The 25,578-nt window shown below is 43.5% G+C and overlaps 1 protein-coding gene across 1 annotated transcript; it reads left to right on the forward strand.

Annotated features, from left to right (window-relative positions):
• Positions 1 to 2,512: 2,512 nt before the first annotated feature.
• Positions 2,513 to 2,773, forward strand: LOC119057702 (small nuclear ribonucleoprotein F-like). Its single transcript, XM_037156580.2, has one exon. It carries the CDS (start codon positions 2,513 to 2,515, stop codon positions 2,771 to 2,773), a length of 261 nt encoding a protein of 86 aa, XP_037012475.2.
• Positions 2,774 to 25,578: the final 22,805 nt, after the last annotated feature.

Genomic DNA, 25,578 nt, shown 5'->3' on the forward strand with positions numbered 1-25,578 from the left:
TCAACAGTATGCATGGACTTGGAGGGTATCATGTCAAGTGAAATAAATCAGATACGTATGATCTTATATATGGAATGTTTTTAAGTCTCATAGATAACAGAGAACAGATTAGTGGGAAGGGGAACAGGAACAGAGTGGAGTGGATGAATGTGGTCAATAGGTACAAACTTCCAGTTATAAAATAAGTAAATCCTGAGGATGTAATGTACAGCATGATGACTATAACCAATAATAATACGGTATTGTCTATTTGAAAGTTGCTAAGAGATCTCTTAGAAGTGCTCATCACAAGAAAAAAATTGTGAGTATGTATGGTAATGGATGTTAACTAGATTTACTGTGGTGATCATTTAGCAATATATACATATATTTCATCATAATGTCGTACATTTGAAACTAATGTTAGATGTCAATTATATGTCAATAAAATAATAACAATCAAATAACTTTCATCTACAGAAAGGAATTTACTGTGAGGATAAAATTAATATAATAAACAAAATAAACAGGCTAATATTTGCAAAACATAACAGGTAATCTTTAATATAGCGCCAATTCCTTCAAATCTGTAACAAAAGAATTAACAGTCCAATAGCAAAAATGAAGACATATTCAGAAAAGAAAAAAAACTGATTTTAACCGTAAAGTTTTCAATCTCACTCATAGTAAGAAATACAAAAATTGAAACCAAACCAATGACTATTTTCTAAGCTACAGATTTGGCAAAGATCAGAAAGCTTAACACATTTGAGTTGTCAAGAGTAAAGAAAAATAGACACTCTGATGTCTTGCCGGTAGGAGTATAAATTGCTAAAACCTCCAAATAGCAAAATAGGCAAATCAAAATGTTAAATGTGTGTGCCTTTGAACACAACTATTTTACTTAAAGGAATTTATCCCATGGTTACATTCAATCATGGGGTAATGTCATATGTATAAGGACAGGCTTTGCAGCATTCTTCATAATAGGGAAAAACTAGAAACAACTTAGGGACTGGTCAAATTAGGGTGCAGCTATACAATGTAATATTCTGTAACAGTTAAAAGTAGGATGGCACCTCTCCAATCCTTATATGGAAACATCTTAAAATTATATTAAGAGAAAAATTCAAGATATATAGTGGTGTGATTAAACACTACCATTTTGTAAAAAAAAAATTTAAATGTGTGAACGCGTATACACACAGATCATACACACAAACATCCACACACCTGCATAGGAATAGAACATCTCTGGAAGGATATAATAAAAAAAAAAAAACCTGATAAATCACTTCTCTATAATGGCCAGCACAGGGTAGACAAAATCCAGCAGCTAATTCATTCTTGTGCTTGGCCTCTAATTTGCCCCTCCTTTCATTTGTTCATTTTTAAAAAGGTACTACTACTTATCCCATTGACTGTGTCAGAAAAGTGGGAATCAGGTTTCTTCCTTCTCCTTCCCCCACACCCATACAGTAAATTCATCACCAAATCCTGCGAATTTTACCTCCAAAACATATGTCAACTTCATCTACTTCTGTGGCAGATACTGGTTGCCCCACAATGTTCATTGTTCCCTTTGTCCTCAGTCATGAAATCCCAGGTCTTTGACTGGGTCTGTTGCCCCTAGAATAACCTTTTTATTTTCCACCACTCCTTTCCACTGCATGGGGCCATGTGACTGAGTTCTGTCCAATGAGCTGCAATGGCAAGAATCAAGTGTAATTTCTAGAAATGTCCTTAAACGGAGGGGGCACGCTCTCTCCCTCCTGTCCTCATTCACATTGACTGTAATGAAAACAACAGGATGGAATTAGAGCGTCCATCTTAGACCAGGAGGCGGAAACCACATGTGGGAAAACAGAATGGAAAGGATCTGGTTTTTGGTGATTGTGAAGCCACCAAACTAATTCTAGGCTAACTATCTGCAGACAAATTATGTGAAAGAAAAATAGACATCTCTCTGTCCAGCTACTGTAATATGAGTTCTTCTGGCACAGATCTCCTTAATCTCAAATGATAAAATGTCTCCATTCCAACCTTCAACCCAAGCCCAGTCCATCTCCCTGAACTGCTACTTAGCATCCCCCGCCCTGTTCCCACATCCCTTCAATTCCACACTCACCAACCAGCGCGCCCCTATAGAAGCACACATGTGAATAAGTCACTTCTCTGTTTACAATCGTTTAACGAATTCCCATTAAGTTTTACATTCACAAGATGACCTACTCAACTGTACATTTTCTGGCTCCTAAAACTTCAGCTCACTCCTGGCTCTCTTCCTTTCTCATGCTCAGGCGGCAACTACATTAAAGCTTCAAATATCCTGTTCCCTCTACTGTTGCATCAGCTTAAATCTTTTCTCTTCAGTCTCCACTGACTAACGCCTACTAATTTTTCCTGTCACTGATAAATTGTAACTTCCGATTTGCCTTGAATCACAGTTCTGTCCTGCTGTAGCCGATGCATCATTGGGGATGGACAGCTGGGCGGGCTGTGAGTCGTAGCCCGCAGCATTTGCCCAGTCATGATGAGTTTGCTCCCCAGTCCCAAACTTTTTCTCAATGGATTAACAAGAAAGCCAGTAATAGAGAAATGTAAATGCGGAATGGATTACAGAGGCTACCTGGTATCTGTAAATGACTGTATGAATATGCAATTCGCAAACACAGAAACATACACAGACGGAGCCTTGTCTGGATACCTGGGTGAAGTTTTAATAAAGTGTAATAATGTCCTTTATATCCGAGATGCTGAAGAAGAGGAAGAAGATGAAGAAATGAGAGAATAGCATCTTTTGCAGGGAATATATATATTTCTAGACAGATTTGTGTTTTTCAACTTGAAACAAATTGTAACATTTTAAGGAATTATAGCAAGGAGCACTTCTCTCTAGTCCTTACCAACAAAATTATTTGTGCAACTATTCCTTTAATGTAGAGGTTTCAGATGGTGTCTTTATCCATCTAAAGTTCCTACAGGTGCATTCCAAGGCCCATACAGTATTTTTTTAGTTAAAGTTAAAGAACTTTAATCAGCACATTCTCTTTTTGTCTGTCACGGGTTCCACCAGTCGACGTCATTTCACCAACTTAGATCCTCTTCCTCTGTCTTCTAGGCCTTTGCATCTTTGGTCTGTTTCTCTTGCTGGACTAGAAGCTCCGTTAGAGTGAGGTAGATGCCTGCCTTGCACAAGATGAATATACCCTCTATCTCAATATGCTTGTGACATATTAAGGTGCTGCAGAAATCCTTGCCCAATGATGAAAGACAATGAATGAACTGCCCTTGTCACCATTACTGACTGACAGACTTTTTCTTCCTTTGTTTTTCTTTTCTGTTGGTTGGTTGGTTGGTTTTTATATCAAATACTCTAGGGAGATAAATGTGAAGAAGCATCCAATATTACATACCAAATTCTGAACAAATTTAGCACATGATGCTGGACTTCAAAGCAAACCTTCACCTTTCTACCAATGGACTAAATAGAAAGTGAAACCATACTTTTATACTTCTGAAAGTTGTGAGAAGGGTACAAAAATGTTTCATCTAGGCCATTATAGTTCTGCTGTTCAGGGGTTAGGACCTCGATATCAGTGACCCCAGTTCCCCGTGGGCTTTTTACTAAACTCAAGATGCTCTAAAATGTATGTTTCTATAGTCTGTCTCTACTAATGGCAACACCAAAAATAAATCCAGACCACACTGCCGAAAATTCTTATCACATCAAACATGGTACTTAGAATAAAACAGAAATTTTTGCTTCATGTCAGTAATTTTTATTTTTTAATTTTTTTCATATATTTTCATTTAGTTATTTTTCAAGTACAGTTTTTTGTCTATTTCTCCCATCCCAGTCCCCCCTGCCCCGTGCTCCCCACCTCCCTCCCATTTCCACCCCCCTTAGTTCTCATCCTTGTGTCCTTCATATTTGTTCCTCCAAATCCCTCCCCTTTTCCCCTTTAAATTCCCTCCCCTCTCCCCTCTGGTCACTGTCCCCTTGTTCTCTATTTCACTGTCTTTGTTTTTATTCTGCTTGCTTGTTTGTTTTGTTGTTTAGCTTCCTGTTAAAGGTGAGATCAAATGGTGTTTGTCTTTCAACACCTGGCCTATTTCACTCAGCATAATGCTTTCCAGTTCCATCCATGTTGTTGCAAAGGGTAGTAGCTCCTTCTTTCTCTCTGCTGTATAGAATTCCACTGTGTATATGTACCACAATTTTTTGATCCATTCATTTATTGATGGGCACCTAGGTTGCTTCCAACTCTTGGCTATTATAAATTGTGCTGCTATGAACATTGTGGTGCATAGGTTCTTTGATATTGACGTTTTAGGATTCTTAGGCTATAATCCTAGCAGTGGAATTGCTGGGTCAAAAGGCAGGTCGATTTTTATTTTTCTGAGAAAATTCCATACTGTTTTCCATAATGGTTGTACCCGTCTGCAATCCCACCAACAGTGAACTAAGGACCCCTTTTCTCCACACCCTCTCAACATTTGTTGTTTGTTGCTTTGTTTATGATAGCCATCCTGACCAGTGTAAAATATGTCAGTAATTTTTAAATGAAGATACAGACCAACATGTCCCTGGACTTCCAGATATTTTATTTTTATGTTTCATATTTCCTTATCCCTTCAAATGGCAAAAGTTTGAGGCTTTGGGGTTATTTTCCTATTTTTGAGGTTGTCAAATCCAGAGACCCTTCTAAAGCCCTGGACCTTCTACATTTCGACAGAAAGCATTGGAACTGAGTCACTTCCCAAAATTAAATTCCAGGTTCGCCGCCTCTACAAACACAGATTTTAGTAGGGCTTCTTCACTTGTAAGGACTGCACTCTTCTTCCTGTCTCTAAGTACTTCAGAGTTATCACACTCTAGGGAAAACACTAGAACCCTTTCCGAAAATGTTTCTCTATAGTGATGAAGAAAGAGAAATCAGTGTAGACTTAATGTAAAGTTCAAAATAAAAATTTCAAATGGAATAGAGTTTCCTTAAAAAAGAAGATCTAGATGGAAAGTATTTCCATGAGGAAAAAACAGTTAGAATCCGTATTTTCTGCCATTAAATCAAAGCGAATGCCCTGATGTGAATGAAAGTCCATTACAAATTGGACAGAGCTGATGCTATGATGGTTTTCCCCCCTCAGTATAACATCACCAAGTTTGAAAAGCAAAACATCAGGCCATTAGTTTTGTTCTTTATTTAAATCAAATAGCTAAATGGTTTGGTGCAACATTATACATTTTCCTACTTTTCTTCCTCTCCCGTCTAGTCATCATACTTTGTGGAACTGATTTGAAGACCACAGGCAGTCACTTTCTACAACTTCAGCTCTGCTTGTTTGAGTATCTCCACTGGCCTTTTCTCCGACTCATTGGAAAGATGAATCGCACTGTCTAAAACTCATGAATTGTGTGCTGCTGTGGCTGTTTCTTTTTTGCTGAGAGCAATCTGTTCAAGAACCCTATGCCCTTCAAAAAATGAGTTCCCACAAAACTCAAAAGTTCTCTAAATTACCCTCATAACGGTTTTCGGATGATAAGTTGTTCCGTATTTCATTAGATGTCTCAGGAACTCCAAAATCATTTGACTCTGTCACGGATGCAATCACCAATAATAATAACAGCCAGTATTTATTGAGCACTTACTCTCCTCCAGGTGCCGTGTTAAGCATTTCATATGTGCAATCTCCTTTTATCTTCCCAATAACTCACTATTAGTCAAGAATTTTTGTGTTACAAGTGGCAAAAATCCAGCTCAGAAATTTTTCAGTAAAAGAAAAGGAGTAAGCTTGGGTATCTGGAGGCCTTGGAACGTAGCTGGCCTAAGACACAGCTGGACCCACAGCCTCAACGATGTCATCATGGCACTGCTTTTCTCTCAGCTCTTCTTCCCTCTAAATTGCTTCCTTCTCGAGCTATCCCTGTTCTTATGAGGTGAATGCCACTGGCTCCATGCTTACATTCTGTCAACACAACAACCTGCCGTGGACTGACTTATGTCTGCCCCCAAATCCATATATTAAAATCCTAACCCCCAATGTGGCTGAATTTGGAGGTGAAGCCCTTAGGAGGTAATTAGGATTAAGTGAGGGCATAAGAGTGGGGCCCTGATCTGATGGGGTTGGTGTCCTTATAGGAGGAGAGGAAGACACCGGAGAGCTCTCTCTCTCTTCACCATGGAGGGCCACAGTGAGGAGGCAGCCACTCACAAGTTAGGTTGAGTCCTTAACAGAAACTGACCCTACCGGCACCTTGATCTTGCACCTCTCAGCCTCCAAAACTGTGAGACATGAATGCCAATTGTTTAGGCTAACAGTCTATGCTATTTTGTTACGGTGGCCCAGCTGACTAATATATAACCCAACAACCTCAGCTAAAGTCCCAGAATTAATTCTGATTGGCCTTGATCGGCTCACATGACCACCACTGAACTAATCACTGTGGCAGTTTCGCTGAGTCATCTGCTAACCTTTCGAGCTGGAATGTGAGATCAGTCTTACTTGAACTATTGGGATCAAAGTTAAGAAAAGGTTAGTCCCTAAAGGAAAATTATTACTAAAGAAAAAAAGGAAGGGATGGGAGAAAAACAGGAGTAGGCAATTTCAGAAATACAATGGAGAAGGTATTTCCATTTCATATAAGAGGAGACAAACTGGGGGAATTTAATTAAGAGACTTGCTGAACAATTCCTATCTGGTACATAGCAAAGCTGGGTGGAATTCCAACTCTGAAGTCTGAACTTGAAGCTACGGACTCTTCAACCTTTTCAATGATAAAGACCTGAGCGAATGGCAGCTGAGCCCCCTTTGTGGCCAACCTGCTCCACTTCCTTTTATCACAGGGAAATTCAGCACTATGCTATGTAACTAATATGCCTCTTCCTCTGTAATTTTTATCAAAATGATGAAAACAGAACCTTCCAGCCAAAACAAAAACAAGAAATGGTAACTTTTCTGGATTGGATCAATGGTCCACTCTGCATAACAGCATCTTCACCAATGGATTTGGAATGTAAGTTTTCCCCTGATTAAAATCTTAACAGGAACAACATTTTCCAAGCATTTTCGAGTTCTGTAATTGTGGCTCTTTTATCTCTGAATAAATCAAACATTTTAAATATTATAATATTTCTCCTGGCTTACTATCTCCTGCGTGCAATAGAATCTCCTTTTATTTACCCTAAGTATACCTCACTTAAGCTGCAAAAGAGGCTGCTCTCTCGTGTTCAGGATTTGGTGAAACAGTCTCTATTAATATCCAGATCAGACTGTTGACTTTATAGATTAGCTAGGAGTTTATCTCTCTTCTCATCTTTCCAGGCCAGATTGTGGACCGTGAAGTTTATCTTCAGGAGACACACGACATCTTCGATGAAAAACGCACTTGGCATTCGAGATGTAGCTCACAATCATTTAAGGGAAAAGATGCTCCAAGACAAGGCTTCAACAGAGGTAACACTAAACCATCTTAGTATCTCCAGTCCAGATCAATTAGGAACAAAAATCACTGAGGGACAGAGGAGACGATGGAGAAGCAGGAAGGGGGGTTGGGAAGCTGTAGGCAGTTGACGAGATCGTTATCCATGGGTTTTATAACAGAGCTAGATTCCATGGCAGAGATTTGAATCTAGAATATTGATGAAAACCCTTCAGAACATTTAGTTATAAGCACTGATGAGGTTTATTACAATCTTGCTGCAAGGGCCAAAGCCTCTAAGAAGGCAGTGATAATGATGAGAATGCATTTCTATAGGATTATACAAAAAGAAAAAGCTTGTTAAACTAAGCCCCACCTCAGGTAGCAAAAAGGCATTTTCCCCCTCTTCCCCCCTCTAGATAATAAAAAAAATAATTTAAAAAAAAAGTTACTAGATTATTGAGTCTCAGTCAGCAGAGTGGGTAGGTGACTGGATTCCCAGAACAAGAATTTGTTTCATTAATGCTCACCAGAAAATTGCTTACACGTTTCAGCGGGAATGTTAATTTTGTACTAGCAAGGAGGCTGCAAATTACCTCATCTGAAAGGAGTCCTTTCCATACCAGGTTAAGGGCGACTTCTCCTTTACAATCGGTCATCAGAATGTGTAAAGGTAATGGCCATGAGGAATTCACGAGAAAACCTTAGGAATCTGAACCAGTACAGCAGAGTGATTCAGAGTTTGAGTTTTGCCACAGACAGAGTTTTCAACCTTAAGTCTACCAGTAAATCCGTATATAAAATAAGAGTGACAATAACTACCTTGTTGAGAAGGGAATGTTAATAAATACTATTTCATTCTTATTACTTTCTCTGCATTTTTTACAATTGATCACTTTCATAGTGCTTACTTTTATAGTCATTATTATAATAAACAATATTTTTACTGTAATAAAATTTGTATAGCAACCAGGAACCAGGATCTATGTTTCCTAGATTCTTTCAAGGTCCTGATATCACTTCAGAATTTTAAAAATATTTGGGTACCAAAATCTTCGGAAATATTGAAACATTTAATTTTACACACTATGGAAGTCAGGCAATCCTACACCAAATCCAATCCTGAGTGATGTTTTCACACACACAAAAAATGTGTAAGTAAGACTGACTGTCTTCTCCCAATAGCTCTTGCCATGGTAAGCCACTAAATAAAACAGGATCAAAGGAGATATTTCTAATGCTTTGTTGTTAAGAGGCCTTGATTCAAAGGTCTTTCTGTCTCGTGAATGGACCATTAACAAGTTCCTGGGGCCCTGTCCAGGCGTCCAAACTCCAGATCAACTCAGGTTTGTACATCACATAAGGAAAACCACCTCTTTAATCTTCTTTACCTTCAAACTTGTGTCTGGGGACTGTAGCGGACCTGAGGTTTGCTGTGCCGCTTGTGCAGTGGCGGAGTCCACCCCAGCATCAAGACCAAGAGAGTGTGCTCCAGCCACCATCTACCTGCTCTGGGAGTCCCCGGAACTGCCAGGACCAGGGCATGGTCAGACCTCACTCAACTACGTGCAAATAACGCACTGCTCAGTGCTGGGTTAAATCCTTTTCTGTTACAGTCAATCATTTACTTATCCACCTATCTGAACACTCATCGTAGTTTACAGTAAATCCTTGTTTAATCATGTGATGCTCCTACTGAAATCAGACAGCCTGGGGTCCTGCCACTTGCCATGAACAAGCATAACATGAAGATCTGTGGGGAAGGAAACAGATTTTTATAAACAGGGTACCCAATTTGGGGGGAATGAGAGCATGCCTGCTCCAAGCCAAGCTCTTCTGCAAAGCACAGAAATTCCCATGTTCCCAAAGAGACTGAAGTCCAAATCCACGCCCAGAAGTTCCCCATTACTGCTTATCTGTCCTTTTGGAGCTCAAGTCAGCTACACAAACAGGTCTCCACCCTCAGGCGCTCCCTCTCTGGTGCGCACTTGTGGGTTTTAACGTTGCCATCGCCTCGTGCAGTTCTTTCTCTCTCCCGGGTCTGGGGTGCACTGCCAGACCACTGGAGATGGTCATGCAGGGGAAGCTCCAACTGCGGGGCCCCAGCACCCAGGCTGCTGGCAGCTCTGGGGCCAAGGAACACTCTCAGCTCACGCCTCCACGTTCGGCCCCCAGCCTCCGTGTACTGCTCTCCGAGCGAGAAAACGGAAGCAGCCCAGAACCCACGCATGTACTGCGCTGCACAGGGCCGTAGCCTCCCAAGGGTTAGCATCTGGTGACGCACACCCTAGCACAGGGCTCTGCCTCTGCGAGCTGGCTTCCAACCATGCCAGGCCAAAGCCTCAAGTGGGTCAGGCGTCTGGCAGCCACAAGCACTCCCCTGAGCACTCCCAACCGGGGGTGCAACGCAAGGACGAGAGAGAGGCTTCTGTGCACATTCTGTTTGAAAATCCTCTCCCTCAGAAATCTACCTGCTGTGGGAGTGTCCCACTTTTCAACCAGTGTGGGCCAATGTCTGCCATGCTTGTCACAGTTGTCTTTGCCCCTCCTCTGGTCTCCATTTTGCAGAAGGGGACAGAAGTTTCCCAGCCACACACAGGTGCACATGCGTCGTGGCTGGAGGCGGATGTCCGGCCCCCGCTGTGGCGCGCTGCCTCCACCATTCACAGGGGTTTTGACCTTTTTAGCCCCACACAGCCTCAGTGCAAGCTCCCTCAGGCTGGGTCACAAGCTGCTCAGCTGCCGGACCACACATGCTGACTGCTTGTAGTTGCCTCCTCCCTCCGCCCCTCCCCTGCTGGGTTGTGCTGCTCTGAAAGGTTGCTGGGGCAACGCACCCTGGTTTGTTTACAGTTGCCTGGGGCAGCCTCCTCCTGCTGTGACAGTTTCAATCTTCTGCCTTGGCATTTCTTCCCGCCCTTTTGAGGGAGGTGCTGGCTGTGGCCCTGCTTCTGGGGTCCACCTCTGCCCCCCAGTGATTTGGCCATACCCCAGCTATTACACTCCTAGAATGAGAGTTGGAGGTTCCTGAGGAAACTGTGTCTGCCTTGCTTAGCGCTAGGGGGTACAGAGCATAGGGGATCAAAAAATATGTGGTTATACTGGATCACTTAACATTATGAAAGACAAAACGTACCACACGATTAAGGTGATGGTTTCATTTAGGTTATTGTAATGGGGAGAAAGTTTGTTTTAGCAAAAGGACAGGAGTCTGAATAAACAAGGGCATCATCCTCAATCTTTACGGGGGTCACGAGCAGAGACAGGAACAGGTCCTACCTTGATTTCTCAGAGACAGTTTGTCCTTCACGGCAGCTGTTTCCCAGAACATAAAAGAATGGGGAAATTCCTTGACTGGTGCTGCTCAGGTGAAGTTCAACACTGTCAGAACAAGGTATGTGAAGCATTCAGCACAGTGACAGAGAGCTCCTAGTGGTCACTTCCCAGTGACAACAGTTGTTTTTCAGAATAAAGGGCAGAGTGAAAGCTACTCTTTACAGGACCCCATCAGGAGGAGTTTCCTCATGGATAGCTGCCCCCAACGATGCCTGAGGCCCTTGGCTGCTGTCACTCTGGTTGCCTGCCAGGCTCCTGGTAACTTAAAGGCCCCTCACTGGTCTCCTCCCATCACTCCCACTGCCTGCTCATCAACACATCTCCCTTGGAGGTCTGTCCCTGTCCAGCAGTCTGCCCAACGTGGCTCACACAGTAGGTGTTTATACACATAAATTAAATGAATGCAAGACCAAGAGCCCACGTTAGAAAATCTAACGCCACAATTTTGATAATAATTGTCCCTGTTTTCCCTCCGGATAATGCACATATTTGGTCACAGAACCATGTGGGTTGGTGTCATTAGGCAAGAATTTACCATGACACAAGAGTCTTTTTTCCTGTGTCGTATTTTAGAATCACCCTTTTGAAATATTTTCACCTTTTCTGTCCTTAAGTACATCACATCACACAAATCTACACTTCGACTCGTCGACCATGTTCCAACCCATTAGCACAGCCTCCTAAGATTTCCATGCAGTTGGTACTCGTAGCTGGGCTTTTCCTTCTTCAGAATAGCTCAGCATTAGCTGCAGATTTGGAGATTTCAATGTGCAAACCTTCTCCCTTTCCCACGATCATTTATAGAAGGTCTTAAATAAGACTAACGCAGACCAGTCCCTGAGGAGTCCCCCTGTTCACCCTTTCCTTCCAAACAAATGTACATTTCTACCTACTCATTTTGTTTCCACTGTGTTGCTATTCTGTAACAAAAGCAGTCCCCATTAAATTGTACTTTGGGGTCTCACAAAGCACAAAATGCCACTGGAGAGACAGAGGCAAATGTTAGTGTGCTGATACGGCATTATGCCCCTCACTGTGCCACTTAAGAACCATTTAATCTAAAGGTTAAATGTCCCCATAGAAATGCAGGCACGACAGATGGCCAGCAGATTCACCCATATGTGTGTGCATATTGCAGCCAAACATGTGCATTATCTGCTGCGGTGCAAGACAATATTTGAAACCCAAACTTCAACAGGAGCATTTATTTAGTAGATGAGGCTTCAGAATTCTGAAGACTTCAGCCTGAAGATGTGCCCATTTAGCTATGTTGCATGAGTCTTTGTGCATCATTTTATAGAAATCTTGGAGAGGGAGGAGGAGAGGGATAGTGGTGGCAAAAAAGGAGAAGGGATGGGTCAAAGACCGTGCATGAATGACCCACGGACATGGACAACCGTGTGGGCACTGACTGTGGGAGCGGGGGGTGGACTGGGAAAGGAGGGCAAAGGGGGAAAAATTGGGATGACTGTAATACAATAACAATTAAAAACAGAACCTTGGAGAGCTCTATGCGAACTTAGAACTCTAAGTGTGCAGAGACCAAAATTACTCTCTTTGCACCTGTGCTAAATTTGGCATTTGCTAACTCCTCAGGATTCATTGGGGAGTGCTCAGGAGATACTCTGGTTCATAACCTTCAGGGTGGGGGGTCAGCACACTGTACTTGTCTCTATATCTCCGGAGCCTAGCATACAGTAGGTACCTACCACATACTTGACGAATGAGTGCCAGAAGGAATAAAACAAACCACCCAGCATTCTTCTCCATCCCCAGCATGAACACTCCACTGGAAATGGGAGCAAGGTTGATTAAGGAAACCTGGCAAGCACCCAATGCGTTTTACTTCTGCAGAATTAAGAGAGCACAGACGGAGGCAAAAACCCAAATTAGCACATGACTAAGTTTCCAACTCCATTTTTCTGCCCATGCCACTTCCCTTTTTCCCTGATGGTGCCACCCAAGATAGGAGCAGGGGTTCTCATGCCAGAACCGCCCATCTGCTAGGGCTGCCATAACAAATCACCACGGATTGGGTGGATTAAACAATAGAAATACATTTCTCACAGTTTTGGAGGCCAGAAGTTCAAGATGAAGGCATTGGCAGGTTTGGTTTCTCCTGAGGCCTCTCTTCTTGGCTTACAGATGCCCGCCTCCTCTCTGTGTCCTCACATGACCTTCTCTGTGTGTACACATCCCTGGCATCTCTTCCTCTTCTGAGGACACCAGTCCTATTGGATTAGAGCCCCAGCCTCAGAATCTCAGGTAACCTTAATCACCTCTTTAAAGGTTCAAACTCCAAATACGGTCCCATCAGGGGGGAAGGGGTGGGAGTGGAGCACAAGTTAGTCCAGACACCAGTCATGCCTTCACGGTAGCTCCAAGGTGGTTGAGGTGCCAGACTGACCTCTTGCCCTTTCCCTCCCAGCCCCTGCCCAACCCAAATCAAAGCTCCCATTTTAAGCAATTTTTGTCCACCTGCATCCAATTAGTAAACAAGTATTTATTGAACTATGGTTGTAGGCCAAGTCCCTTGAAGTATATCAGTAAATAAAAAAGGTAAAGATACCTGATCTCAGGAAATTATCATGGTGGATGGTGATGACAGAAAATAGGTAATAAATATAGTAAATCGTACAATATGTTAAAAAGCTGGAAGTGCTCTGGAAAAAAATGTTTTTAAAAAAATAGGTAAGGAGATTAAAGGTGAGACAAGGAGGCAGTTTGCTGTAATAAGTAGGATAGTCCAGATAAGCCTAACTGAGAAGGTGCTAGTCAAATGGAGACCAAAAAAAAAAGGTGAAAGGTAAGCTAGGTACATGTCTTGGGCATAAAGGGACACAAGGGAGACAACCAGACAAAGAGCCGCAGCCAGGAGAGGCCTGCCTGGAGATGTAGTGAAGGGCCGGCGTGGCTGGGAGGAGATGAGATCAGTAGAAAACAGGTCAGGGAGTTAAGGGATGAGGGCGGGGAGCTGAGAGTGAGCCAGTACAAGCCCTCTGGCTTTTACCACTTGCATAAGTGGATTTTAAACAGAGGAATGACTTGACCCAACTTGTGTTTAAAAAGATCACTTTTATCCTCAAAACAAAATGTGGAAAGGGGAGTTAAAGGGTAGAGTTGTTGTACATAATCAAAGTTAAGTTGTTATCAGCATAAAATGTGTATATTTATATCCACAACCTAGAATACTCTATCCTGCAAAGTTGACCTTCAGAGATGAAAGGAAGAGTAAAAAAATAAAAACTTTCCCAAACAAAAGCTAAGGGAGTTCATCATGACTAGATCTGCCTTACAAGAAATGTTAAAAAGGGTTTTTGAAGCTGAAATGAAAGGATGCCAAATAAAAACAAGTGAAAATATTCAACACACTGGTAAGGATGGTATACAGTCAAATTCAGCATACCCACACTGTAATATGACGGAATGTTAACCACTTAACTCTTGTATAAAGGTTAAAGTATTTAAAAATGACTATAGCTACCCTTTGTTAATAAATACACAATATAAAATAGGTAAATTTGTGACATCAAGAATATAAAAGGGGAGAAGTAAAAGAGCAGAATTTTTGCTTGTAATCAAAATTAAGCTGTTATCAGGACACAACAGACCATTATAGCTATAAGACGCTTTGCATAAATCTCATGGTAACCACAAAGGAAAAACCTACAGCACAGAAACAAAACATAAAGAACACTGAACCCAAACTACCACAGAAAACCATGCATTCCCACAGGTGGGCAGCAAGGAAGGGGTGGGAGGAAGGAACAAGGGAACTGTAAAGCAGTCAGAAAACAATCAAAAGATGGCATTAATAAGTCCTTACCTGTCAATAATTACTCTAAGTGGAGGTAGTGAAAATTATCCAATCAAAAGGCACAGAGTGCCTTTTGATAGATAAAAGTTAAGGCCCAACAAAAAAGTTAAGGCCTATGAGAGTGTCATTTAACTTTAAAGATACACGTAGTTTCAAAGGGAAGAGATGTGAAAAATACTCCATGCAAATGAAAACCAGAAGCAATCGGCAGCAGTTATATCAGACAAATCGACTTTAAGTCAAAAAATGTCACAAAAGACAAAAAAGGTCCTTGTATAACCATAAATGGGTCTATTCGTCAAAAGGATATAACAATTATAAATGTATATGCACCCCAAATTGGAGCACCTACACACAGTAAGTAAACTAATAGATCTGCAGGCAGATAGAGACAACAATATAATAGTAGTAGGAGACTTCAATACCCCACTTCCAACAGCAGATAGATCATCTAGACAGAAAGTCAATAAAAAAGCATTGAACTTGAACTATACTTTAGAGCAAATAAACCTAACAGAAATACACAGAACATTCTGTCTTATAGCAGCCAGATATACATTCTTCCCAAGCACACATGGAAAATTCTCCAGGGTAAATCGTGTGTCAAATCATCACATTGTACATCTTAAACGTACACAATGTCATATGTATAAATTATATCTCAGTAAAGCTGGTGGAGAAAAGATCGCTCTTGCAATTCTATTCAGAAAACTTTAAGGAGGTGTGAGAGGTGGGCCAAGGGAAGAAGCACAGAGAACAGTTAGGAGGCTGCGGGAGAGGTAATGGAGGTAATGAAGGCTTGGCAACAGAGAGATGGTAAGAAGTGATCAGATTCTGGATATATTCTAAAGGCTAAGCCATCAGAATTGCCTGAGAGTTGGATGTGAGGTGTAAGAAAAAGAGAGGAGTTGAGGAAGACTTCAGGAATGGAGAAGTCTGTGGAGGAGCCATTTTTCTCTTTCTCAGAGAGAAGAGAGAATACGAGGAACAGGGGGGGATAATCAGGGGGGAAAACTCCTCTTTGGACATGTTACACCTAAAATGTCAAGTAAACATCTCAGGGGAGATGTGTGCCAGGCAGTTCGATGTATGTGTCAAGATTCAGGGCATAGATTAGAGCTGGAACTACGAACTGACAAGTAATATTTTCCCACATAGAGTGTTTCAAAGCATGAGGCAGGCTGAGATCCCTAAGTGAGTGAGCAAACCAGAGGAGGACCAAGGACAGAGAGTATGGTACTCCAGGAATATGACGGAGAAGAAATGAAGAAACCAACATGCCAACCAAAATGTGCCAGGTAAGGGAGGCCAAACATTAGAAGAGCTTAGTATCAAGTATGGAGGAAAGAGAACCCTTCTGTAATTCAAACGTAACCCTTAAGCGAGTCAAATAGGATGAGGACTGGGCATTGGCAATGGGATCTGGCAGCAGGGAAGTCATTCCACACTAAATGAAGAGTCATGGGCCCTCTAGACTCCATTCCCCACCCCCAGTGTATATGCTTACTAATGTGGCTGAATTACTAATTAGTGACGATTTAGGCATTTACTGAGTGTCTTCTGTGTTGGTTAGGCAGCAGCACACTGAAATTCAAAGCTTCAAGGGTAATGTGACATTGTCTCTGACATCACAGATCAGGTCTGGTACTGCCTGCAAATACTCAGCTACAGAGCAGAGTGATGCAGAAGCCACACTGGGTCTGCAAAGCACAGTAGAAAAAGCACAACCACGTTATCTGGAGATTAGCCAGGCTAGCTGAGTGTTTTAACGCTCACTCCATTCCTTGCTGTCTGGGTGATCTCCAGCAAATCAACCTTCCAGAAGTTTCTCCTCACCTGAGAAATAACATCGCCTCAGAGCATTTTGGAGCTGATTAAATGAGATTGTGCATTTAAAACACCCAGAAAGACACCAAATACAAGGATGTATTAAATCAGTGTGCCCCTCCCTTGTTTCAGTGGATAATGATGCTTTAAGGAGACCCGGAGGAAGGGCATCAAACCTGCTAACTTTCTCACCCTGCCTGGGGCAGTGGTGAAACTGTCAGAAAGAAGGTGATGTCTGAGCTGCGTCAGGAAGGGTGTGAAAGAGTTTGCCAAAGAGAGGAAAACAAGATGCTTCGGAAAGATATTTCTTTTTTGAATCCTGCCTCGTCTAACCTCTAGAACAGCTTTGGACAGTCTCCCTGGGAGAATGACCACCCATCTCAAGGATCAAGAGATCCAAGACAGTACAGGCCTGCCTCCCCTACACTATTGACCACGTAGAAAACACACCTGCTACAGAAGAGGAGGGGGAGGTTGAAGCAGCCTTTGAAAGGGGAGACATGAAGGGCTGCAACCTTCACCTTGAACAACTCTAGGGGGCACCATTCACATACTACTGTAAATGCAAAGTATCCTATTAAACGCAATACAAGGAATGGCCCCTGGAATGGGCAGTACAGCTGCCTTGCTGAGGATCACTTGCAGCCAAGTCTCAGAAAAACATGAGCTCCGCTGACCCAATAAGTGGTGTGACTCAGAATCTTCTGACCAACAGACCCAGGAAACTTCGGAGGAGCTTTGGAGCAGCCACGGACTGCCCGGCCAGGTAGTACAAGGCAGTAACACCCTGGAGAGGGAAGAAATACACTGGACCTACATGCAGGTGTGCAAGAATAGGATGCTCTACATTTCTTAAGTCGAAGGTAAATTTTGAGATCACACTTCAAAAATGTTTTAAAACCATTTCCCCTCACCCCTTTCTTTAGCCATCTCCTCTTCCAACGGCCCTGAGGCGGCCACTTTCGTGGGCTCTTTCTCCACCTTTCCTTAGGTGCATTCACTGCTTCATTTTAAAAGTGGACCCAACGGGGGGCATAAAGCTGCATCAGAAGAATGAATCATGTCAGAGGAACTTCAGGTATTGGCAGCTTGCCTATGGAGAGAAATTTTTGAACTGGGGCTCTTCCCAGGAGAACCCGGCTTAGCCCAGTTGGTACACCTGCATCTGTCTACCTGCTTCCAGGTGTCAAGAGAAGAAATATCCAAACCTGTAGAGAAATGTGATGAGTTTATTTGATCCAAACTGAGGACAACAGCCAGGACACAAATCCTAAATTAATTGAGAAAACGCTCCTGAGACCTGCAGTTTTGTGGTTTATTTTATACATTACAATCAAATGGGGAGGCACAAGGAGGGCTAAGTGAAATTCGTTGGCGGTAGATTAGGGAGAAGGGAGAGGCAAGGCAGGGAAATCCCTGAGATTGGATAAAGAGTAAAAGGATGAGACACAAACTTCTTTTACATTGGTGGGTACAGGATAGTTAACAACTCAGCACAAAGCGATGGAATTCAGGGAACATAACAATGAGGAGTTCTGTGGTCTCATGTTTTGGTGGAAAACTGTGCCCTGAGGGATCTGGAAAAGAGGGGATTATGCAGACGTTCCAAAGGTGTGTTATCATAGATGCAAAAAGACAATAAACAGGTTCCATTAAGGTAAAAATGGACCTTTGTCAAGGAAGATACCAGCCTAGGAAAAGCCTACCCACTATGACTTGCTTTTAGTTAGGAAGTTTCAATTTCAGAGCATCTATGCGACACTTTAGGTCTCTTCAGTTTGTAAGGCCACCATGCAGCAGCACCTCATGAGCTTGTCAGGTTTAGTGGGTGGCCCCTTTTTTGTCCACACAAGTTGACAAAGAGGGCCTTCACCTGCACTTCAACTTGACTAACCTTCAGACCCTAATGCTTTCCTCTAGGACCTGGAAGGCAGCCCTTTGAAATGTAATCAGGAAATATAGGGCCCCTCTCTCCCAGGCTCTGCGGGAGGGTAGAGCCTCACTTCCATAAGCGCCAGTTAGCAAAGCACAGATGGCCTAATCACATTGACCAAGAGCCTCCAGCACTTTTGCACCAGTTCACCTCAATGTTGACCATCCTCCCGTCTCTTGCTTCAATGGAGTTGAGTTCATTCTCTCCTGCGTTGCAGTAGTTGGACCCCTCCTGCAATATTCTTGAATAAGGTCTTCCTTGCCTGTTTAATTGTCCAATGCGACTTTGCTGTTATAACCCTTTCTTTTTTAAGTTGACTTCTTCTGCTCGAGGCTCTGGACATTGCCCAGCCTGTTCTCAGCAGGCCACGGGAAGTCTCAATCATAGCAAATTCCCAGCCGGCTACTTGCAACTTAACTAACAGCAGCAGCCGAGGTGATTGCTTGAGTTCCTTTCCATGAGCAAACAAACCAGAGAACAGATGTCAAATCACATTATGCCACATGAGGATGCACTGTTCTTTTGTCTCCTTCCATCCAAAATTTTCTCATTACCCAAAGCTTGATTCTATGTATGCTTAAAAATTAATTTCTATGTCTACGTTCTTTTCTTCCTGGTCAAAACAAACCATTTTCTGCCTGCCAAAATCTGACAGAGACGCAGCAGGGAAGGGCACAGGTTCTGATTCTGGTTCTGCCACTAACCAGCTGGTGCTATCTTAGGAACACCTAGTGCCTTTGCTGGATATTTTTGGGTCAGACCAGGAAAGAAGTAGCTGAAACCAAGGGTTCTCCATCTTTCCTTACTTATGTCTCACTAATTAGTAGGCCGAATAACCCGACTCCCACGAGGAGAGGGCAGAAAGCCAACTTCTCCCAGGGGGGTTATTGGTATGGTTACAGGTCCCCTGTTGCTCTATTTATCATTCTCTGTGGGTTTAAACATTGCAGTGGTAGAGCTGAGAATAAATGTTGTGGTTATTATTTCTATGCACTAGAAAAACAATAATTCCATTAGCGATTGAAATTTGTAATAATTTCATTGGCATATATGTTATTGCTATAGTAAATCTAAAATATAAAAATTTTTTAATTGTTATTTTAAAAATATTTTATTTATTTCTTTTTAGACAGAGGGAAAGGGAGGGAGAAAGGAAGGAAGAGAAACATCAATGTGTGGTTGCCACTGGCACACCCTGGACTGGGGGTACCTGGCCTGCAACCCAGGCACATGCCCTGACTGGGAATCAAACCAGTGTCCCTCTGGTTCACAGGCCAGGACTCAATCCACTGAGCCACACCAGCCGGGGCTATAAAAATATTTTTAACTGTAGTAGTATTGTATATAGTAATGGGGGGAGTGATTAAAATAAATAAGAGATCCAAAATGAGTGGTCCATTTTTAGAGATATCCTACTCATGGTGAACTTGGATTTGAGGAAGTTACATAAAGGGAGATGGAGATCCACACTCCTCTCCTCTCTAACAACTTTAAACGGGCTGTACGTTCTTCCCTAAGTCCCCACCACTTCTCATTTCTGTGCTTTATTATGCAGATAGGAGAATGGTGAAGAGGGCAGGAAAGCCTAGATTTCCACAAGAAAGGGAAAGAATAATTATGAGAGAAAACAGTTGAGAGAGAGAGAGAGAAAGAGAGAGAAAGATCTGGCTTTAGAGAATAGTTAGAATTGGGAGTTGAGAGAAAATGAGAGCTTCTTGGAGCTTTCTGTTGATGAGGAATATTGAAGGGTAACGATTGGAACAAATGTTTTAAGTTTTGTGATACCATACATTAGAAATGTTCTTTGCAGGAACTAGTATAAAGGACACATGGACAAGAAGTAAGGGGGGTGTAAATGGGAGGGAGGCGGGGAGCACTGGGGGGTGTGGGCTGGGATGGGAGTAAAAGACAGAAAACTGTACTTGAACAACAATTAAATTTAAAAATATATTTTAAAGTAATTTTAAAAAGAAATGTTCTTTGCCATCTCATTAGACTGAGTAAAGTTATTTAAATTATTTCTTCGTTATTGACTTGGGTTTCCTTAAAAATCATTCCTACACACAACCTGTGAACTACACAAGAAAGAAACCCAAGACTGCCTGGCTGTATTCAGATTAGAGTGATAGATTTTGTTTCTTATCCTGAGTACCACTATTCTATGGGGCTGTGATTTACATTACGTACTTGGCATCGATTGCCTGCGGTCCAAGTCACACTCCTGGTGTGGCCCATTTTCCTAAGGCAGCGCCAATCCACGGGCTGCCATCAGCTGTTTGAAAGACTGTGACAGAAAGCCCTGCCTCAGAAGTGGCTCCTGCGACTGTCATAGCTGTCTGTCACGTCAACTCCAGGTAGAGCTGATGCGCTATGTTTTTTTCACTAGTATCTCTTCAAAATGTGTGGCTCAGCTACATGTATCACAAAGGTTCTTTCTGCTCTTATACAAATCAGGTGAACACATCTAGCAAGTGCAATAGTCTGTGTCCTTGGAATATAACCCAAGCTTGATTCCTGACAGAACAACTACTAATTCAGCTAAATTGACCTAATGGGATTGTTGCTCTCAGCATCCGACTGCTGAAGTTAGCCAAATCCATCTTCCAGACTAGTGCCACATTTTCCTCTCACAGACGTATGGGGACAAAAATTCTCGCCCTGACCCATCTCTAATTGGGCTCCTCTGAGTTCTTTTTCCACCAGGCCTCATCCTTAGGCACATCCTCAGGGGCCCAATTTTAGTGAGAATGCTGCTCAGTCAAGTTAGCCAGAATCCCCCGTCCTCCACATCTCGCTCTCCAATCCGATTCTTCATTTCCTCAACTCCCCGGCTGAGGGCTGATCGTTTTAGTCTGCCTTTAGCAAGAATCCCATTGTCCATTCAGCCAGAATCCCCCTCTTACCCTTGATGTTTCCTCTTAATAATTTTCCATCCACCAATCTCCAAACCCACCCCACCCCGACACAGACAGGTACACTGTTTGTTGGCTATAAATTCCATCTTTGCCTTGTGTAGGAGTGGAGCCCAATCTCTCCCCACCCCCACAGCAAAACCCCACTGCACTGCTCCCTATACCAACCTTGAGAGTTCTGAGTAAAGCCTGCCTTACTGTTTTTTTAGAGCGGTTTTATTTTTCTTATGATTTTATTTCTTCATTTTCAGAGAGAGAGGAAGGGAAGTAGAGAGAGGGAGAGAAAGATTGATGTGAGAGGGAAAGATCAATTGGTCGCTCCCAATCAAGGGCCCACCCACAACACAGCTGGCTTGTGCCGCAGCTGACCGGAATCAGACCAGGGACCCTCGAGTTCGAAGCCTGGCCCCCAATCCGTGAGCCACACCAGCCAGGTTGCCCTGGTGTTTTAACGAATGTCATAAATAGTTTTTCTTTAACAATGGTAAGAAGATCACCAAGTCATGTCTGCCCATTTAGGGGTCTGCTTGCTACTAAATGTGAGTATTTGGGGCCAGGTTTGGTCTCAAAGTGGCTTTCCTCATAATCTAGGCGTGAGTAGGAGCAGACAACCAACCCCCAGCAGCTTCCCATCATGCAGAACTACACACACTTGCCCGAAAGGACCTAATGGTTGGACAGAAGCAGATTCATCGGGGTCATTTCACCACACCTCCCTCAGCAATGGTGCAGACTGAAGGTCAGAATCTCAGAGTCCTCCCCAGGTGCAACATCTCACAGTTTATCTAGAATGTGCACAGCATCTATACCCCGAGGCCTGGAGGCAGTTATGCAACCCTGAAAGTGCTCCTTGTCTTTCAGTCTTCATTTGGGAGTTGATCTTTCCCATCAACAGTGGATAAAGGCACTGAAGAGAGTTTTCAAAAGCCAGCAATCCCTATTTTCAAACATGTTATTAGGCAGTGATGGCATAATTGACGTTAGCAATCACTGGAACTCAGCAATCAGGCCCCCAGCAGAGACAAGTGGATTTGTTCTCCGGCCTCCTTGTCTAGGAGGCTTCCCCGCTGAACCATGCCGCCTGAGGGGAGGTGTAGTTTGTAGAACGAAGCCGTCCCATTCCCTTTGTTCTTACTTAGCTGGAGTGAAAGCCTCTTACTGATGCCTCCTGCCGCCCTTTCAATGGACAGTCCTTTCTCGGCTGCAGGAGTTCTGCCACTGCCAGAGAACAGCAGCTGGAGGCCAGGAAATGAGATGTGAAACTCTCTTTGGGTACCTGGCACTGACAGGTGGAGGTACCTACAGGAACTACTGGCAATGTTTCCATGGAAACGTGAAGCAGTTTGGATGTCCACATTAGCATTAACCCGCACTATTGCACAGACGAGTTGCCTCTTTCTTTTAAGGGGTCATCCAAATTCAAATCAGGCCAGTATTTTCTCGAACACCTACTATGAGCCAAGCACTGTGCTTCTGCAAGTATAAAGGTGAGTGAAATACACATAGTCCTTTGTCCTTATAAAACTCAAGTCCAGAGACTGAAGGGTATTCTGAAAAGAAAGATCCAAGGTACATTAAAAACATAAACCAAGCCCACTTAGCCATTTCCCAAGATGTGACTTAAAAAATGGGTTGAAGTGATAGACAGAGTGGGGAAGAACTTTATAAATAAATACATCTTTGGGGATATATGTTTAAATTTTTTTTCACTGCTAGAGGTAAGTGATTAAAAATGTTTGGACATCACTGCCCCAGAGCAAAGGATCCCCAAACATCACTTCACATCAGAATCTCCCAAGGTGCTTATTAAAAGAACAGATTCTCAGTTTTTCCCCTAATAATGATGTTCGGTAAATTTGGGGTGAGGTTCATGAACACTCCGTGTGATTTCAGCGACACCTGCTCTTCAGACGAGTTCCCTAAAAAGCCACTTTATCTCCTCTGCCCTCAGTTCCCAAAAAGGACTTCGTCTGAGGCCAGCCCTCACTTCAGTTTAGGGTGAAGGGTACATTTTCTTTGTCCCTGCGTTTCTGAGGCATTTGAACGCCACCGGGCCAGTTCTGTGCCGGAGGCCGGCCCTGCCTCAGCACAGTCCGGGACCTCCAGGCGCTTGACTAGCGCCAGAAAGAATTCAAGAACGAGACGAAGTGAGACTCCAAGTGAGAGCGAAAGCAAGTTTTATCCAAGTAGAGACAAAGAGGAAAGGATGCCCCACAGTCAGAGAAGCAACAGTACACGTCCGAGTGGACACGAGAACTCGCAGGTGAGTTTGTGTGCATGACCAGTCAGTTCTTGGGATTCGGGGTTTTCCCAGGCTGGCTTGTTTCTGAACTTCGTGCTGCCAGATCTGACTCTGCCTTTCGGGTGGGAGTAGGGTCTTGTGCCTAGTATGGTCCATTCAAATAGTGCCATGGGGTTCATTCTTCTCAGCTCTCCTTTTACTCGGGGTGTCAGTTTTCATTACAATGATGGTGTAATGAGCTTTGGCATACCTCTCTGCTCAATTTTCCTTTCATCTTAGACTGATCCAGTTGTAGCTAGTCCTTGTTGTTGTTGACTTCCTTCCGTGACCACTGCCGGCATTTCCTGCTATAAACTGTTTCTCTTTCATCACGTGTGGGGGGGGGCCTCTGGAGAAAGGACCCAGCCCACTCGTGGCAAACACAAGGCCCTCCAGCTGAATCTGGCCTCCACCTTGTTTTATCTGGCCCAGCACCTTGGTTCTACCTGGAGGCAGCTCCAAGCTCTTGTTTAACTGTAAGGAGTGGTTACATTTACACAGTCCTAAAATTACATTCAGCCCTTTGAAGGCAACCACGGGGCTGATGTGACCCCGCGTGAAAATGAGTTGGGCACCCCTGCCCTAGAGGCGTATCTGCCTGTGGGGTCCACTCGTTGGGAGTTCTCCCCAACTTCTTTCTATTCTGCCTCAAAAAGGCTTGCTTATTGGTTATCCAAAGTGGCCTCAGCGACCCCTCCAGCTTCTGGATTCCCAATAATCGAAGGGCTCTACTTTGTCACAATGAGGACCAGCCCCCCCCCAGGGGAATCTGGACTTCCCTGAGCCCAGCATACAGCTCCAGAGTTCACTGAGGCTGTCTCGCTCTCAGCCATGTGTCTTGTTCCTTCTCAGTCGGGTGAATAACTAGCCTGGTTCGCTCAGGACAGGGAGGTTTAAGGGAACTCAGGCTGTTAGTGACATGTGGGGCCTAAAAATATATTCAACCTTTCCTCCAACCTTTTAAATTCTTCTGGCCTGGCTACCTATCAAACTAACAGATTAACAAGAGAAAATAAAGGTTTGATGCATACACATGGGGAGTTCACATAGGTATGGTGATTCCCAAGACAGTGAGGCAGTGTTGGGTATATATGGCATTTTTGGACAAAGGAGAAGGTGGGGGAGGAATGAGGTTTTAGAAGTAAGAAGAGAAAATGGGTGACTTACTGGTAGCTGAGGGAGCACATGGGGCAGGGAAATCCTTGCCACGTTCAGTTTAACTAACACGAAGCAGCAAGGAGGCAGCTCTTGGAAACCCAGCGTCCGGCAGCGGAAGCTCCCAGCGTCTCTCACGTCCTCTCGGCAGCACCTGGAATGTTAGGCACACGGGCAGCACGCGGGGACCGTCTCAACTTTGACGCCCGGGAGCAGCCCACCTGGCGCTGTTGGTTCCTGCCTGGGATGGGGGTGGGGGGCGGCGCTGCCCGTCCTGCTGGTGCTGCCTGCTCACCCGATGCCGGTCTTCTCCCACCCTCCCCCACCTGCTCTGCTGTTTCTGCTCCTGGATGTTTCCAGAGGGTTCCAAGGTGGTTCAACTGCACTTGACATTCATTATTCATGTAAAGCCACCCCACCCATTCTGCCCCCACTTTTTATAAGACTTAGGGGGGGAAATGGTGCTTCTATCTAGATTGACTGATATATTGTACGAAAACCTGCCTGATCAATCCATACTCGTAAGCCATATATCATTGTTCATCAGACCCTAGAGCTGAGTCAGGAAGTAATCTATGCAACCCCACAAAATACCACATCTACAAGTTTTCCCTGCCTTTGGCATAAAGTAGAGCTTTTGTCCACCTACTTTATAACTTACAGTTGACAAACATTCCCTCCAAGGACTGCATCCTCTTCCAGCTACCAGGGAACCTGGAAAGGTTCCCATTTCCACTTCAGATGTTCCATATGCCTCTTTCCCCCAAATCTGAGGCATAATGCAAATGGCATTTCTAGGAGGAGCTCCGAGTATCTGGTTATGGCCCCCAAGTCAATCAACCCCTAATTTGGGGTACATTTTTTTCAAGCCACTTCCATGTAGAGTTGCCACATAAACCAGCTGATACCCATTAA

This window comes from Artibeus jamaicensis, unplaced genomic scaffold, assembly GCF_021234435.1.
Source record: "Artibeus jamaicensis isolate MK-2021 breed Jamaican fruit bat unplaced genomic scaffold, CSHL_Jam_final contig_332, whole genome shotgun sequence".
NCBI classification, from domain to species: Eukaryota; Metazoa; Chordata; class Mammalia; order Chiroptera; family Phyllostomidae; genus Artibeus; species Artibeus jamaicensis.